A 14,686-nucleotide genomic window follows, 5' to 3' on the forward strand; every position below is an offset into this window, starting at 1 on the left:
GAGAGATGATGAAAAGTTAAATTCCTGGTAAAACAGGTAAAACACAGCAACATAGTCAGTTTCTGAAAAGAGTGAGATGACAAAACATACCGTTATATTTCAGTGTCATGAGAGGTTAAGAGATACAGGAGGTTTTTAAAGACACACAACAACATTTACCGAACAACTGTTGGAAATAATTCTGCTGATAAGAGATAAATCGAACCATATGCCGAGGCGATTCCAAACTTTCCGAGAAGGACCAGGATCAGAGGAAGCCAGAATGAACCTTAAATACAATAAAATAGAAGTTTAGATAATGCAACATACAAGGTGCATTCCAGAGGTTTTGAGACTTTTTTAGGAGAGACACTTATTAATCTCAAATTACGAACCGCTAATCTCCATCAAAGTAAGACCCTCTGACTTCAATGTATCTCTTGTATTGCTTCTGCCACTTTCTGAAGACCCCCATGGAAGACGTCCAAATGGATGGAAGGTATCCACGACCCTTGCATCAACCTTCAATTCAATGTTTTCAAAACGGCTATCCCTGAGGCTCTCCCTCAGTTTGAGCAACTACCAAAAGTCACAGGAAGCAATATCTGTGCTGTAGGCTGCGTGAGTCACAAATTTGATGCCCATCTTTGTCAATTAGTTGGTTAACAGACTGAAGTTATGACAAGCAGTGCTTAGCAGGACGGTTTCAAAGTACTCTTACGGCCGTCTCCTTTAATTTCGAATAAAATTTGGCAGGTTAGTTTATTAGATGTATAATAATAATGATGTACTAAAATTACAGTAATTTAGGACAGTTATAACTGCCTCTCCTGAAAATGTCTCAGACCTTCTGGATGCACATCGTATCTCTATCATTTATAACATTCACCATTTGCTACGCATTCTGGAATCCGTGGTTCCACATTTGAGTCAGATTATCTATTATAAATATGTGTCTTCTGGCACCTAATCAAAATTTGTAAAACAAATATAATTGTTGGCTATAAAGATCGAACGGTTTCAAATGTTCATACCTTATATAATAAAAAATCGATTAAGTATTAGTTTAATTAAAGTCGAATATTTTGAGAATCTTTTGCATCATTACCGGAAAGAAATATTCATCATTAAATTCAAGATTTTTAGGTAAAAAAAATGATGGATCGTGATTTTACAAAGTTATCATTTTGGTCGTCCCGTTATCCGAAATTTGACGTTTAAATTATTCAGAATATAAATAGTGTCATTAAATCGAATTTATAAAAATTGCTTAATAAAAATAATAAAGATAGAACAGTTGACCAATGAATTGACAGAAGATAAAACATCACTGTGTTACTGATTGTATGTTGATGATTGCGCAGGAAATGTATGAAATCACGTGGCATATTTTAATCTAGTAACATTATGGTGAATACATTCTATCATTCGATACGAAACTTTCTCTGCAATATTCTTTACGATTTAATAAACTTGTATCTAAAAGCACAGTTTAATGTTTAATATTTAATGTTTAATTTATAAATGTTAAACTTGAGGAGGCTATACAAGGCGTTATTTTAATCATCGCTACTTAGTATGCTTTAAATATATTAATACGGGCTTAACAAAGCCCCACCACACAACACCAAATGCAGTTTTCACTGTTTACATATAGGAACGTAAGTTTTGACTGAGTTATAAACGACTGAAGAGGTGTCTATCACCGAGGAAACACACTTACATAGAAACACGTAACTGGAAGTCCGATAATGTCATTAAGAGCGTTGTTACACGAACAAAGTCTATCAGGAGAAACCTTTCTACAAGACAATAAGGCAGAAAATGTTTTTCCGTGTTCAAGTGTACCCAAGTATGTTAAATATAAATGTACACAGCTTCTTTTGATAAAGAAGACACTATTTTCAAATGTATATAAAATATAAAATGTATAAAAAAATAGAAAAATGTGCGATGTAGATTACCTTTGGTCACAAAATTTGACACGATGCAATTTAATCCACTGAACATCATAAAGAAGCTGATAGGCCTCCGGTGGTCAAAACGTTTAAACAAGCAGTAAGAAGATAAATGAGAAGGAAATTCCACGAATGCCAACAACAGGAAGTTTATATAGCGGTTTCCAGCCATGTCCACGGAATTAAGGGTCACTCCATAATATATCATACTGATGACCAACCTGTAAAAGAATATCTTACAAATCAGATGACCAAATTTATGTTATTTACGCCTGTATTGCAACTTTTACATTTGCATTAAAATATCAGAAAATATTTCAAACATATTTCTGTGTGAAACGCATACACACATACAGTGTTATTTATATACCTACACTATGTATCTATAACGATTCGACATACTGTAAACTAAGGCTGTATCAGAGATGTCCAACTTATCATAGTCTTCACTCAACAATAGCACAAAGTTTTATATCTCCATCTACCTGATAATCAGCAGGTGTATTTAAAAAATCATTGACACCTTTAATGAGATTTGCAGCTATTCTCCTCATCGTATTGCTTATCGTTATCCATACTGCAGAGTATCAGTGATAATAACAGTTATTTCCCAGTGCAAGACGCTCTTTTCTTGTACATAATTATTTCGGATTGCGATAAGCATCGACTAACCCCTTGATTCCTTAGAATGTACAGTTAACAATATAATCACAATGGCCAACGCCTCTGTTATCCTGTTATCTTATTCCAAAACATTTATAACCTCCCGCTCCCTAACACTGTTTGTTCTAAACATTTATAGTAATATTATTCCGCAATGTCGAGGTGCAATGGCCCAGTGGTTAGGGCAGCGGACTCGCGGTCATAGGATCGCGGTTTCGATTCACAGACCGGGTGTTGTGAGTGTTTATTGAGCGAAAACACTTAAAGCTCCACGAGGCTCCGGCAGGAGATGGTGGCGAACCCTGCTGTACTCTTTTCACCACAACTTTCTCTCACTCTTACTTCCTGTTTCTGTTGTGCCTGTAATTCAAAGGGTCAGCCTTGTCACACTGCGTCACGCTGAATATCCCCGAGAACTACGTTAAGGGTACACGTGTCTGTGGAGTGCTCAGACACTTGTACGTTAATTTCACGAGCAGGTTGTTCCGTTGATCGGATCAACTGGAACCCTCGTCGTCGTAAGCGACGGAGTGCCAACAAACAATTACCCAAGCATTCAGAGAGACAAGTGAAATATCAACAGATCTTTACCAGCTAAAAGAAACATTCACTGTGGTTAATGCAAGCCGCGGTGTTTTAAATAAATCAATAAAAGTATAATTCTTTTGAGATAAAACTTTCTTCTCGGGTATAATTTCTTGAAAACTGTTCTTGAATGAAGATTCCTCCTCCTTATTTGGAAAACCTTTTAATAAATCCTGACATTGTTTTTTATTTTTCTTCATTATTTTTCGAAAAACTGCTTTCGCTTCTGTAAAACGTTTTCTTCCAATCAGCCATCTTGGAGATTCGGGGAGAAATCTGAAAAAGATCGATAAAAAAAGACGAGCTCAAAAAATTATTGCTTGTAAGAAATTAGGCATCAAGACCATAGCATTGGACATAATAACCATGTATAAAAACATATATATACATATATATATATATATATATAATACATATTTACTTATATATTATACATATTTATGTATGTTCTCTTTCTAGTTTAGAGTTAATTTTGACTGGCCATCTACTTCACAGCAAGTTTGTAAAGGGAACCATCTTGTTTTGTTTATCACCCTTTGAATTTTAAGAAAGTTTTACAGATTTTTATAGTCCTAGATATCATGATCATTTGTAGTGTATGAATTAAGGATTCGTGTTGTATGTATGTATGTATGTATGTATGTATGTATGTAATTTTCGTGTCCGTTTCGACGATGAGAATTCAATTGTTAGGTCAACGGAAATATCTACTCTCTTGCAAAATTCAGGTGTAATCTAAATGAAAGATAGAATTAGCATAAGGTGAGGAACAAAGCTAATGTTTAGAATTTTAGAGGCAGTCCGTTGAGTGGGCTTCCACACAGTTTTCATGTGTCACACTGCAATCACAAATCTTTGGTCAAGGTGAAGTTCTGGTAAAATCATCGGAAGATATCATACAGTGGGATTAAACATTGGCCCTTATGCTTGCGATCTGGACAAAAACTACTCAAAGCATTATGTAGAATATATTGTCATATTTATTCGAGTGATGCCTTCCACCGCTGATTCAGATTCGACGAACGGTCAATATATTAGAGAAGTATTCTTGACTCTAATGAAAAACATGCATTAATTCAAGATGGTACCAAGACAGCTATTTTATTGGTTAATAGACACTGTGTGAGTCACACATAACGGCATGTAATCTACAGCTGAAAAGAGTATATGTTCCTTACAAGGAGATCACTTTTTCATTTAAAGGCAAAATCCAATATTTAACTTAACATTTTATTTGGTTTTCTGTGTCAGGTTTCTTGGCACACTCTGCCTTCATAAAGTACACATGATATATTTTTTATGAAAAAAGTGACTACCATACTTGACTCTGTCAGCAGGAGTCAAAATCTATTTTAAACTTTTGCTTTCTTTCACGTGTCAAATTTCTTCTTCTTCCGGCTATAAACTCTATGTTTACATTTTCTTCAATTCAAATTTTACTGATACAGGAATATGTTTTAATGTATGAATTTTTATTCCTTTTTCTGTAGTTACAATGAAACGCTTTCTCCTCTCCTATTCAAGATTGGGTCGTTTTGAAAAAGAATTGTCTAGATACATATGAAAATACATTACTATGTATCTTTTTAGATAAAAAAAAAAAAAAAGCCTGCCAAAAGAAATAGTTACAGAGCAATGTACAATCGGTAGCCCGAAAAATAACGACGTGCATCGAGTTAACCGGGAATATATTTAATATTATATAAAAACAACACACTCATTCGTTTAAATGTGGTAGTTAGTGTTATTCCAGGTCTATTTCGAAATACATTTAGTTAGAAACAGAAAGAGGAGGAACAAACAATTCCACGATGATTAAAATAGTGTTGCAAATGTCAATACATACAACGGCCGATCTAAACAAGAAAAGCGTGATGCATTTGTTATCGCCCAATGTTGATGAAAAATATTGCAATGTTAGAAATTTACTCTAATAATTGAAATTTGAAGCTTTTGTACACCAGTATATGTAATATATAGTAAGAGCCGTAGAATCGAAAGTGCAAGAGAATAAATTTAACGAATATAATAATCACTCGCCATATCGCGGTTCAGCTATCGCACACTCAGTACATCGCGAATTTGTTTGGCTAATATACGTAAATTTATATCGCGGACTCCTCAGTATATCGCGGGTTTTTGCGGCCAGTAGTTATTATATTTTTTTTAGAACTTCATTATTTCTGTGGTAAAATAAACATTTTCACGCCTAAAAATTAATAAATAAATAAATAGAAATAGAATACTGTAATGCAGTGTATAACACATTAAGTAAAATATATGGAAAGAAAATTCGTAGTGTACCGTAGATGAGTAAACAAAGACTGAAACAAGTAAAAGAATGAAAGTAAAATATAAATGTTGCTTTCTTTAGAAACAAAATGAATACAAATTTCAGAGCATTTCCTTTCTCCTTTTATTCTGAATTTCTTACCAGAAAATTAATGAAAATATTCTTGATTAGAATCTAAATGGCTCAACTGAAATATACTCACATCCAAATGAAAAAACTGATTGTAGGCAGAATACACACTGTCAATTCTAAGAGATGCCAGTCAGGGATACAATACACCAGCACTGTTACAAATGTTGCTGCTACTGGATAGAGACACATATATCCAAAACTAATACGGGTACGTAGTTTTGAGGAAGTAAATTCCAAAGCTGAAAAAGGATCACAAATTGAATATAATTAGTATCTTTAAATAATTAATCTTGTGTCTTATACTTGTTTCAGTCATTAGACTGCGTCCATGCTGGGGCAATTCCTTAAAGAATGGTCACCAACACGTATGCTTTTTTTTTTCAGGAAGGAAGCATATATATAGGCGTGTTTGTGTGGGTGCTTATGAATGTGGAATGTGGTATGGATATATGTATATGTGGAAATAAGTATTATCTAAATTTTGTACGATTCTTTCACTCTGTCTTTTAGTCCCCCTCTGTTTGAAGCTGTGTGATGGTGCTGAGTCGTGTTGAGGCTCCAAGGTGAGCCTTGAAATTGCTCATTCACCCATGGAGCAGTTCAACTTCCAGAATGTCGCTAATGTATCGCTGGGTGTTCATTTGAACACCCGAGGGTACAAAAACAAGGGGAGACTTTCCAGTGGCTGTCCCAGCCGACCAAACTATAACTGAAATTGGACTTTGACGTCGATTTATGTGTCTACTGTCGATGGGGCTTGATACATTCCAAAGTCGGAATGTTCTGGTGGTTTACTGTCTGTTCAAGGTCAAATTTCTTTTTATCGGTGACCACCAAGTTGGGACAGCGTGCTTTCAGTAATCTGACGCAAGATAAGACGACTTTTTTCCAGTCTCATTGCGTTATAAACTTGCGGGAGCTCATGACGGTGGATCTTCTTGTAGAGGTGGGCCCTGAGATCCTTCTTCAGTTCTCGATACATCGATGTTCACCTTATTTTTGCTGTGGCAGTCAGTTTTCTGACGAGGATTTCGCCGTATCTTTTCTCTGGTACTTTTCATGAGCTGAGGGATCCGCGAATTCCTTTTCGGCCACGTCCAGGTCGATCAGCGGTAGAACAAGTCTCTTGAAATTTCTTCAAAATTTTCCAGACTGTTGTTTCGTTAATTTTAAGCATTTTTGTTATAGTTGAATTACTTTCGCCTTTTTTGTGGAGGGATATGATTGTATTTTGGTCGATAGCCATTCTCTAATTTATTAATCTGAATTCATTTAGTCTGAAACAAAAAGAATACACACTAAGTTTTTATAATGAAGAATAATTTTGATATCTAATCACAGCATGGCCCACGGTCTAATGACTGAAACAAGTAAAAGATAAAAAGATATGTATATATATATATATATCTGTGTGTGTGTGTGTGTGTGTGTGTGTGTGTGTGTGTGTGTGTGTGTGTGTGTGTGTGTGTGTATGTATGTATGTATGTATGTATACATATATATATAGAGAGAGAGTTACGAAATGAAGTAGGTAAGATCCGGGCTACATTTTTCTTAGCTGGCGGAACCTCGGAAGTGGTAAAACTCCAAGCGAGGTTTATACCGCCAGCTACTTTTCAGGCGAAGGATATCTTGATTAAATTAAACATTACACACACACACAAACACACTTGTATTATGAGAATAACTTACTCAGTGAATATAAGGTAATTGTATTTCCCGTGTAACCACTAGCTTGAATACAGTGCAGCGTCATAAGAATTATCAACGATGGTACGAAAATTTTTCCAATTCCACAGATGACTATAAAGGTGTTTGCCAAGAAAAATATGGGTATTCGGCCAAATCTATGAAAGACGGAAATAAAATTTAAAATTTTTAATTATCTATATGAACACGGAATACATTTCTCTCTCTCTCTCTCTCTCTCTCTCTCTCTCTCTCTCTCTCTCTCTCTCTCTCTCTCTCTCTCTCTCTCTCTCTCTCTCTCTCTCTCTCACTTTCACACACACACATATTTATTCATTTGTTTACTTATTTTATGCAATGCATACAGCGATTGCCGTGTGGAAGACATAAATTGGCATTCAGAAACACTCGAAGGCCTTCGACTTCGCTTGAACATTTATTTTCAATGTGGTGTCAAAGTTCCCGTCGCTCGAAACTGTGTCCTGTTTACTGACCAAAAAATTTGCTGCATCTCAAAATTCTCGAAAATACCGCAATACACATAGCTCGGAATATTTCTTTTCTTGGTTTTGTTTGGATAGGTCTATCGTTCTGGTTCAGTGGACATAGCTGGTCAGTTTTACTGATTTCTAGAATCAGCTGTCTTTCGTATTTTCCTTCTTTCTTCCTTCCTCTCTTCAAAAAAAAAAAGAAAGAGAGAAGTAATTTTGGCAATAACAATTACTTCTTACTTTTTCTCTCTCTTTTTTCTCTCTCTCTCTCCTTTCCACTCTCTTCTTGGCCTCTCTCTCTCTCTCTTCTTTATTCGCTATTTCTCTTCTCTGTCTCTCTTTCACTCTTTCCTTCTTCTTCTTCCCAAATCCTTTGTATCCTTCCCAACCAACTACAATACTTCTATTTCCCTTTCATACGACCGATAATATAAGTGTTCGTCTTTTTAAAAAAATTAAAAAGTGCTGAGGCTGGTTCATTTGACTAAAAATCCTTCAAAGCAGTGCCCCAGCATGGCCGCAGTCAAATGACTGAAATAAGGAAGAAACAAATAAAAGAAATTAAAATTAAATATTAAAAAAAAGTATATGATAATAAGATAATGAAAGATATGTTACCTGTCTGATAAAAAACCAAATATAACTGCTCCAAAAAGACAACCAGCGAAATAAACGGACTGCAAAGTGGATCTTAACCATTTTCTTTCGCACACCAAATCAAACTGTGAGAAGAAACAAATTAAAATGGATGCAATTAAATGGTTTATGTTAAAATATATGATACTGAAATTAAACATCAACTGTTTTATAGTAATTAATTGTTTTACAGCAATTAGTTGATTGGGTTACTCACCTCGCTTACAATTGTAGAAAACTCCTCCGTCAGAAATTTCCGTCCGTAAGAACACTGTAGTTTAGATGAATTACTTGGTGGTGTTGTATAAAATGTTCCAGTGAAACTATTGTTATATACAGAACATTGATCATTGTCGTCAGGTTGAAGCATTTGTAAATATTCATTCTCTGTAAGATTTTCAGGAATTAACGAAGCATTAAAGTTCGGAGGGTAGCATAAGAAGGGAACATTTGCACTGATAAAAGCTAAATTCATAGCTGGCATTATTGTCAAAGTGCCTATAATAATAATATAAGTGTACAGCCAGCGCTGGTAGGGTCCAAATGTACCACATTGTTCTATAAGCTTTGTAATATCTTTATCAGATAAAGCTGAAATAGAAAAAAAATGTATGATAAAAAGTATACAATATGTGTTGTAATCTCTACAAAAGTAAATGGTGTGTTTCTGATTAATGACTAATTCAAATATTAAAATGAAAATGTCCAGTTGAAAGACTGGTCTGACAGGTAAAACTCTTCAGGTGATTAACTTTCATGTTGTATGCTATTTATAGAACTACATTGTGTCAGGTAGAATGTAAATGCGTCAAGTAAATGTCTTAGTAACCATGTGAAAATGTAATTTACGAAAGAAATCTATAATATATTAAAAATGAACTTCAATATTACTTGCTCACTTGCTTGATTGCTTGCAATGTTTCACAGTCAAACTGGCACATAATGGGAAAATACTTTCAAAGTAAAGTTTCCCTGGAATGTAAATACAAACAGTATAAAACAAGTTTCGCGTAAATCGAATCAGTGGTTATTGAAATATTCTGGGTTTAGGGGTATAAATACCCAAAACTGTGCATAATGGGAAACTACTCCGAAAATATCTTAACCCTGGAAGAGAAGAAACTCTAACCTTTCCACTAGACACATTATGGTGGACAAAATATATTAAAGTGAAATGACTTTAAAAATACGGTAAATATTTCGTAAAAGGCCGCCCTTAATACAATTTTATGTGGGGCCCTCAATGGTCATATGAATATCATTTTCCAAAGGTTTTTTCGAGTGCATTCAACGTATCCCATCCTCAAAGATTTGGCTGCCATTTCTAGCATGCCCTGCTACCACATAACAGTTATTTGCAATAAAAGACCCGAAACACCTGTTACGTTGTAACAGGGCGTGCAAGAAATAGCAGCCAAATCTTTCGTTTTCTGAGGAGAGGAGCCGTTTACGCGTGATTTCGATGTCAGATTCGTTGAAAGCATGCAAAATAACGGGGAAAAGAAAAAGAAAACATGAAACAAAACTCCGTTGCTGGGAAACTCAGACTTCCCTGGTAACCCAACGGTTTATGGGCTAGGGTTAGGGTTAGGGTTAGGGTTAATACATATGTTTAGTTATTACATGGATGATTTATTATATACAAATTATATTAATTGGAAATGTGTAAATGGCTTCTCAATATACTAAGCATAACAATAAATCTAGTTAATTATAGAAGTAAATCAATATTGCTGATTGGTATTGTATTAACAATGAAAGTTCAGAGAAAAAAAAAATCATTATTTTCAATATCCAATACAAAGAAATGGTTGGTTCTGTATAGTCGATCGTAGACATCAGGACTTCATAAGTAGGTGAGTAGTTCGTCTCTCTGGAGAGCAGTTGTTCTCAACCATTTTATACCTATGGACCTCTTTTGATTCCTGATTTACTTGAGTGTCTTCTAACAGTGCTTGAAAATTATGCTGGTCTGTAACTTAGCAGCTCGGCAAAAGTGAACGATAGAATAAGTACCAAGCTTTAAAAAATGAATACCGAGGTCGGTTCGTCCGACTGGAGTTCATCAAAGTGTTGTTCCAGTATGACCGCAGCCCCTAATGACTGAAGCAAGTGAATAATCCTTTCTACTGGAAGCATAAGGCCTCAAATTTGGAGGAACGGATTAAGTCGATTACATCGACCCAAGCGCATAACTGGTACTTATTTAATCGACCCCGTAAGGATGAAAGGCAAAGTCGACCTCAGCGAACCAGAACGTTGGCGGCAGACAAAATACCGCTAAGCATTTTGCCCGGCGTGCTAACGGTTCTGACAGCACGCCGCCTTGAAGCAAGTAAATTAAAGATAAAGACATTTAAAGAATTATTACATTATTTCAGGGATGAGTATTACAGTAATTAGTTCATAGAAACGCTTTATCAAATACCAATTTGAATAAATATTTATTTACGTGTCGCCATTTGTTTTTCTAATTTCAGTTGATTTTCTTCATCTTCAGCCATTTTAAAATAAAGTCTCTGTAGAAATTGCAATTCGTTTTACCTAGAATACTTCAGACAAGAAGAAGAAAAAAGCATCAGATAAAACAGAAGAATATATCAATGTCTTCTCACAGTATGCAGTAATAGTTTATACATTATGGGGTTATTTATCAAATTAGTATTTATTTATTTAAGGAGGGCGGCGAGCTGGCAGATCTTTAGCTCACCCGGCAAAAATGCTTAGCGCCATTTCGTCCGTTTTTACGTTGAGTTCAAATGCCACCGAAAGTTGACTTTGCCTTTCGTATTTTCGGGGCCGATTAAATAAGTACCAGTTGAACACTGGGGTCAATGTAATCGAATTATCCCTTCCCCTGAACTTGCTGGACTTGTGCCAAAATTTGAAGCCAACTAATGAGACGGAGTTAGTTTGACCAACTGACACAATTCGAGCATGTTATGAAAGTAGAACATAATATATTCAACCATGATAAAATATCGAGATCATTTGTAGTCGAAACGCTGACACACCAATCTCCAGATAACGTAATTAGACCATCCCGGTACCTATTATCCGCTGCATCATATAAAATAAATAATTGGATAAAGAGCAGACGTGAAAACAAAATTATAAAACTATCTTTGTCAAAATTTACATTCCTTTGTTGTCAGGACGTTCACTTATTATTGACGCAGATGTGGCGGTGCGGTAAAAAAAAAAAAAGAAATCTGCTTCTCAGCCACACAGTTCCAGGTTTAGTCTCATTGCGCTGCACCTTTCGCGAGTTTCTTCTAATATAGCCCTGGTCCTACCAAAGCCTTGTGAGTGGATTTAGTAATTTAAGGAAGCCTTTTGTCTATATATCAGTGTGTATGATTGTGTGTGTTTGTGTGTGCGTGCGTGCGTGCGTGTGTGTGTGTGTGTGTGTGTGTGTGTGTGTGTGTGTGTGTGTGTGTGTTTCTTCCCACCAATGCTTGAGAAAATGGTTCGGCAAAAACACCCGATAAAATAAGTACCAATTTTAAAAAAAAATGTGCTGATATGGATTCATTCGGCTAAAACCCTTCAAAGCGGTGCCTGCCCCAGTATGGTCGCAGTCCAATGACTGAAACAAATAAAAAATAACAGAAAGACATGGAACCTCTTGTATGGTTCTAAAAGTTAAGCCTTGTAGTTCACTAGTTCACATTTTTCTCTTCAGAAAACACAAACTAAACATTTCATATTTTGCAGGTGATGCAACTGAAATTGACGTCGATGGAGCCCATCAATTGCGTGAGATAAGCATGCAGCTTCTGTAGAAATCTTATCAACCACAGGACATTTACAATACCGATGAAACTGGGATCTACTTTCGTGCATTACCAGGGAATACGAGAGTTGCAAGAAAACTGTAAGGGGCTTTAAGACGGCAAAGGACCGTGTGACCTTGATGGTAGCCAGCTACATGAATAGAGACAAAGAAGACTTGCTCTTAATCGGAAAGGCTGGTTCGCCAAGATGCTTCAAAAATGTCAAAACGCTTCCGATTCGATCAATGATTGGATGATTGAAAAAAATCTATGGAAGATGGCCCAGATCTTGAGATCGTCGTTTGCAGGAATCTGGAAGACAAGTGGTGGTCCTACTTGACAATTCCTTTTCTCATGTAATCATCTATGATTTCAAGAATATCACTTTAAACTCTCTTCCTCCCAACACAACGTCGGTGCTTCAGCCGTGTGAAATGGGAATAATCAAGACCTTGAAAGCCTACTTCAGACATGAAATGCGCTAGAAGATCATTGATGTTATGGAAGACACTGAACGTGACATTTCTGCCCAACAAGTTGCAAAGCAGATCACCATTTTGGATGCTATGTACATGTTAAGCGTAGCGTGGAGGAAGGTCTCTAGCCAGACAAAACAAAACTGGTTTTGTTTCGGTCGAAGGATCAAATGAAGCCATAGATGTTAACGAAGATTTTATCCTGCCTTCATTGCCTACTGGATTGACCAAAAAGCAATTCGAGAACTGGTTGTTCGTAGATGCTAGCGCTGTTGTTGCCCCAGAGATCATCACTGAAGAAAGAAAACGAGGTGAGATCATTCATCACATTCGGAAATCTGAGAAGGAAACCGAAGACGATGAAGATGGTGATTCCGACATTGATGTTGATGAAACAGTTCGGGAGCCTCCAACATCAGCTGAATTGTGGCACTATTTCACTCGACTAGAAAGTGGCCTTGAAAGTTTTTATTTCAGTAACATGAATCTTTTTAATGCAGAGTTGCGAACAAAGCGTCCAGCAAAGCAAACGACACTCGTCAAATTTTTCCTTCAATGACATTGTTTATAATGTTTTTATTCGTGTATTCGCATATGTATGTCTTTTAATAAATACACATGTTTAATCAATCGGCGGATTTGTCCCCTCGGTTAATAAATCCCTCATTTAATAAATCCAAAATAGGCGGCACCAAGATGGAATTATAAAGCGGTGTCTACTGTATACACATACACAAACATACACACATACACACACATATCTATATTTGTATATATTCAAGTGTATGTATTTTTGTTTGCCCTCTCAATTAATGCTTGACGACTGGTATTGGTCTGTTTACTTCTTCGTAACTGAGGAGATTGTCAAAATACCTGATTAAATAAAAACCAGATATAAAAATAAGTACTGGGGTCTATTTGTTCGACTAACCCTTTCAAAACGGTACCGCAACAAAAAGAAATATGATAAAGAATTAAAAAAATAATAATAATAAAACGAGAGTAAAATCTTCTCCAAGACTGATATTTGGAAAGAGGCGGGAAAGAAAAGTAAGAGATAATGTTACCAGTAGCCGGTGGGGGGGGGGGGTGCTGAGCTAAAAGCAGAAATAGATTTGACTTGGGATACAAAAGGACAATGTGTAGCGACCAATAATATTAAGAATAAAATACCGGGAAACATCGACTGCGGGCTTTGCAGCCAGTGAAATGTAATCAATTGGTCACATGATATCCGGAAGTCCAGCTTAACCATGTCAGCGTATGCTGCGATCGAGTCTTGCTGTGTTAACTGAGTAAAATGTCGATACTGCTATGTGGAAACGGATAAGAATCGATAAGCGTACATGACATTTGTTACACGTAAACCTATAACAAGTATCATACATAACCATCGAACCGTAACGAATAGGAACGTAATCACGGTGTGCTGACATTTAACGAAAACGTAATCCAGAATGAAGCGGAGACACTGCCGTTGTAAAAGTATAGTGAAATTGAAGCAAGCAAGATGTGCGACAAAAGACTGGAATTGATATTAATGCTATTATTAATTAGTACTAATAATTGATTGTAGATTCACTATAATAAAAAAAAATGTCTATTGAACAATGACATATCCTGATCTATTACACACAGCTGGAAAGCTGTTTCTATTCAGAACGAGAGAAATCTCACACAAGTTATTTATTAGTAGTGCTACTTAAACAGTACACTCTCTGCATGCAACAATGTTCTTACAAGATCAGTATTCGGCGATCTAGCAGCAGCAAATCAGATAATTTACACGTTAAACAGTTGTCGCTCCACACAACACAATCTATGCAGCAAATATAAAACACACAGCGAATATAAAACACACAGACACACGCAACTAAGTAATTACTAACTCGCATTGCACATACTTTTCAGAACAGAAGAAACACTAAACAAACACTAGAAGCGGCCTAACAAATTTCATAACACAGTTTAATATCACACACACACATACACACACACACAGACATAT

At 36.0% G+C, this 14,686-nt stretch overlaps 1 protein-coding gene across 1 annotated transcript in view; it reads right to left on the reverse strand.

Moving 5' to 3' along the window:
- Window positions 1-14,686, reverse strand: part of LOC106872420 (uncharacterized) — a 44,894-nt gene that overhangs the window by 1,614 nt on the left and 28,594 nt on the right. Inside the window, exons 11-17 of the mRNA XM_014919414.2 lie at window positions 8,644-9,017; window positions 8,409-8,512; window positions 7,303-7,457; window positions 5,681-5,849; window positions 3,192-3,461; window positions 1,944-2,158; window positions 160-268 (exon numbers count right to left, since the gene is read on the reverse strand). Of these exons, the coding sequence (XP_014774900.2) occupies window positions 160-268; window positions 1,944-2,158; window positions 3,192-3,461; window positions 5,681-5,849; window positions 7,303-7,457; window positions 8,409-8,512; window positions 8,644-9,017 (1,396 nt within the window). The remainder of the gene's footprint in view (window positions 1-159; window positions 269-1,943; window positions 2,159-3,191; window positions 3,462-5,680; window positions 5,850-7,302; window positions 7,458-8,408; window positions 8,513-8,643; window positions 9,018-14,686) is intronic.

Source organism: Octopus bimaculoides, chromosome 13 (genome assembly GCF_001194135.2).
Source record: "Octopus bimaculoides isolate UCB-OBI-ISO-001 chromosome 13, ASM119413v2, whole genome shotgun sequence".
NCBI classification, from domain to species: domain Eukaryota; kingdom Metazoa; phylum Mollusca; class Cephalopoda; order Octopoda; family Octopodidae; genus Octopus; species Octopus bimaculoides.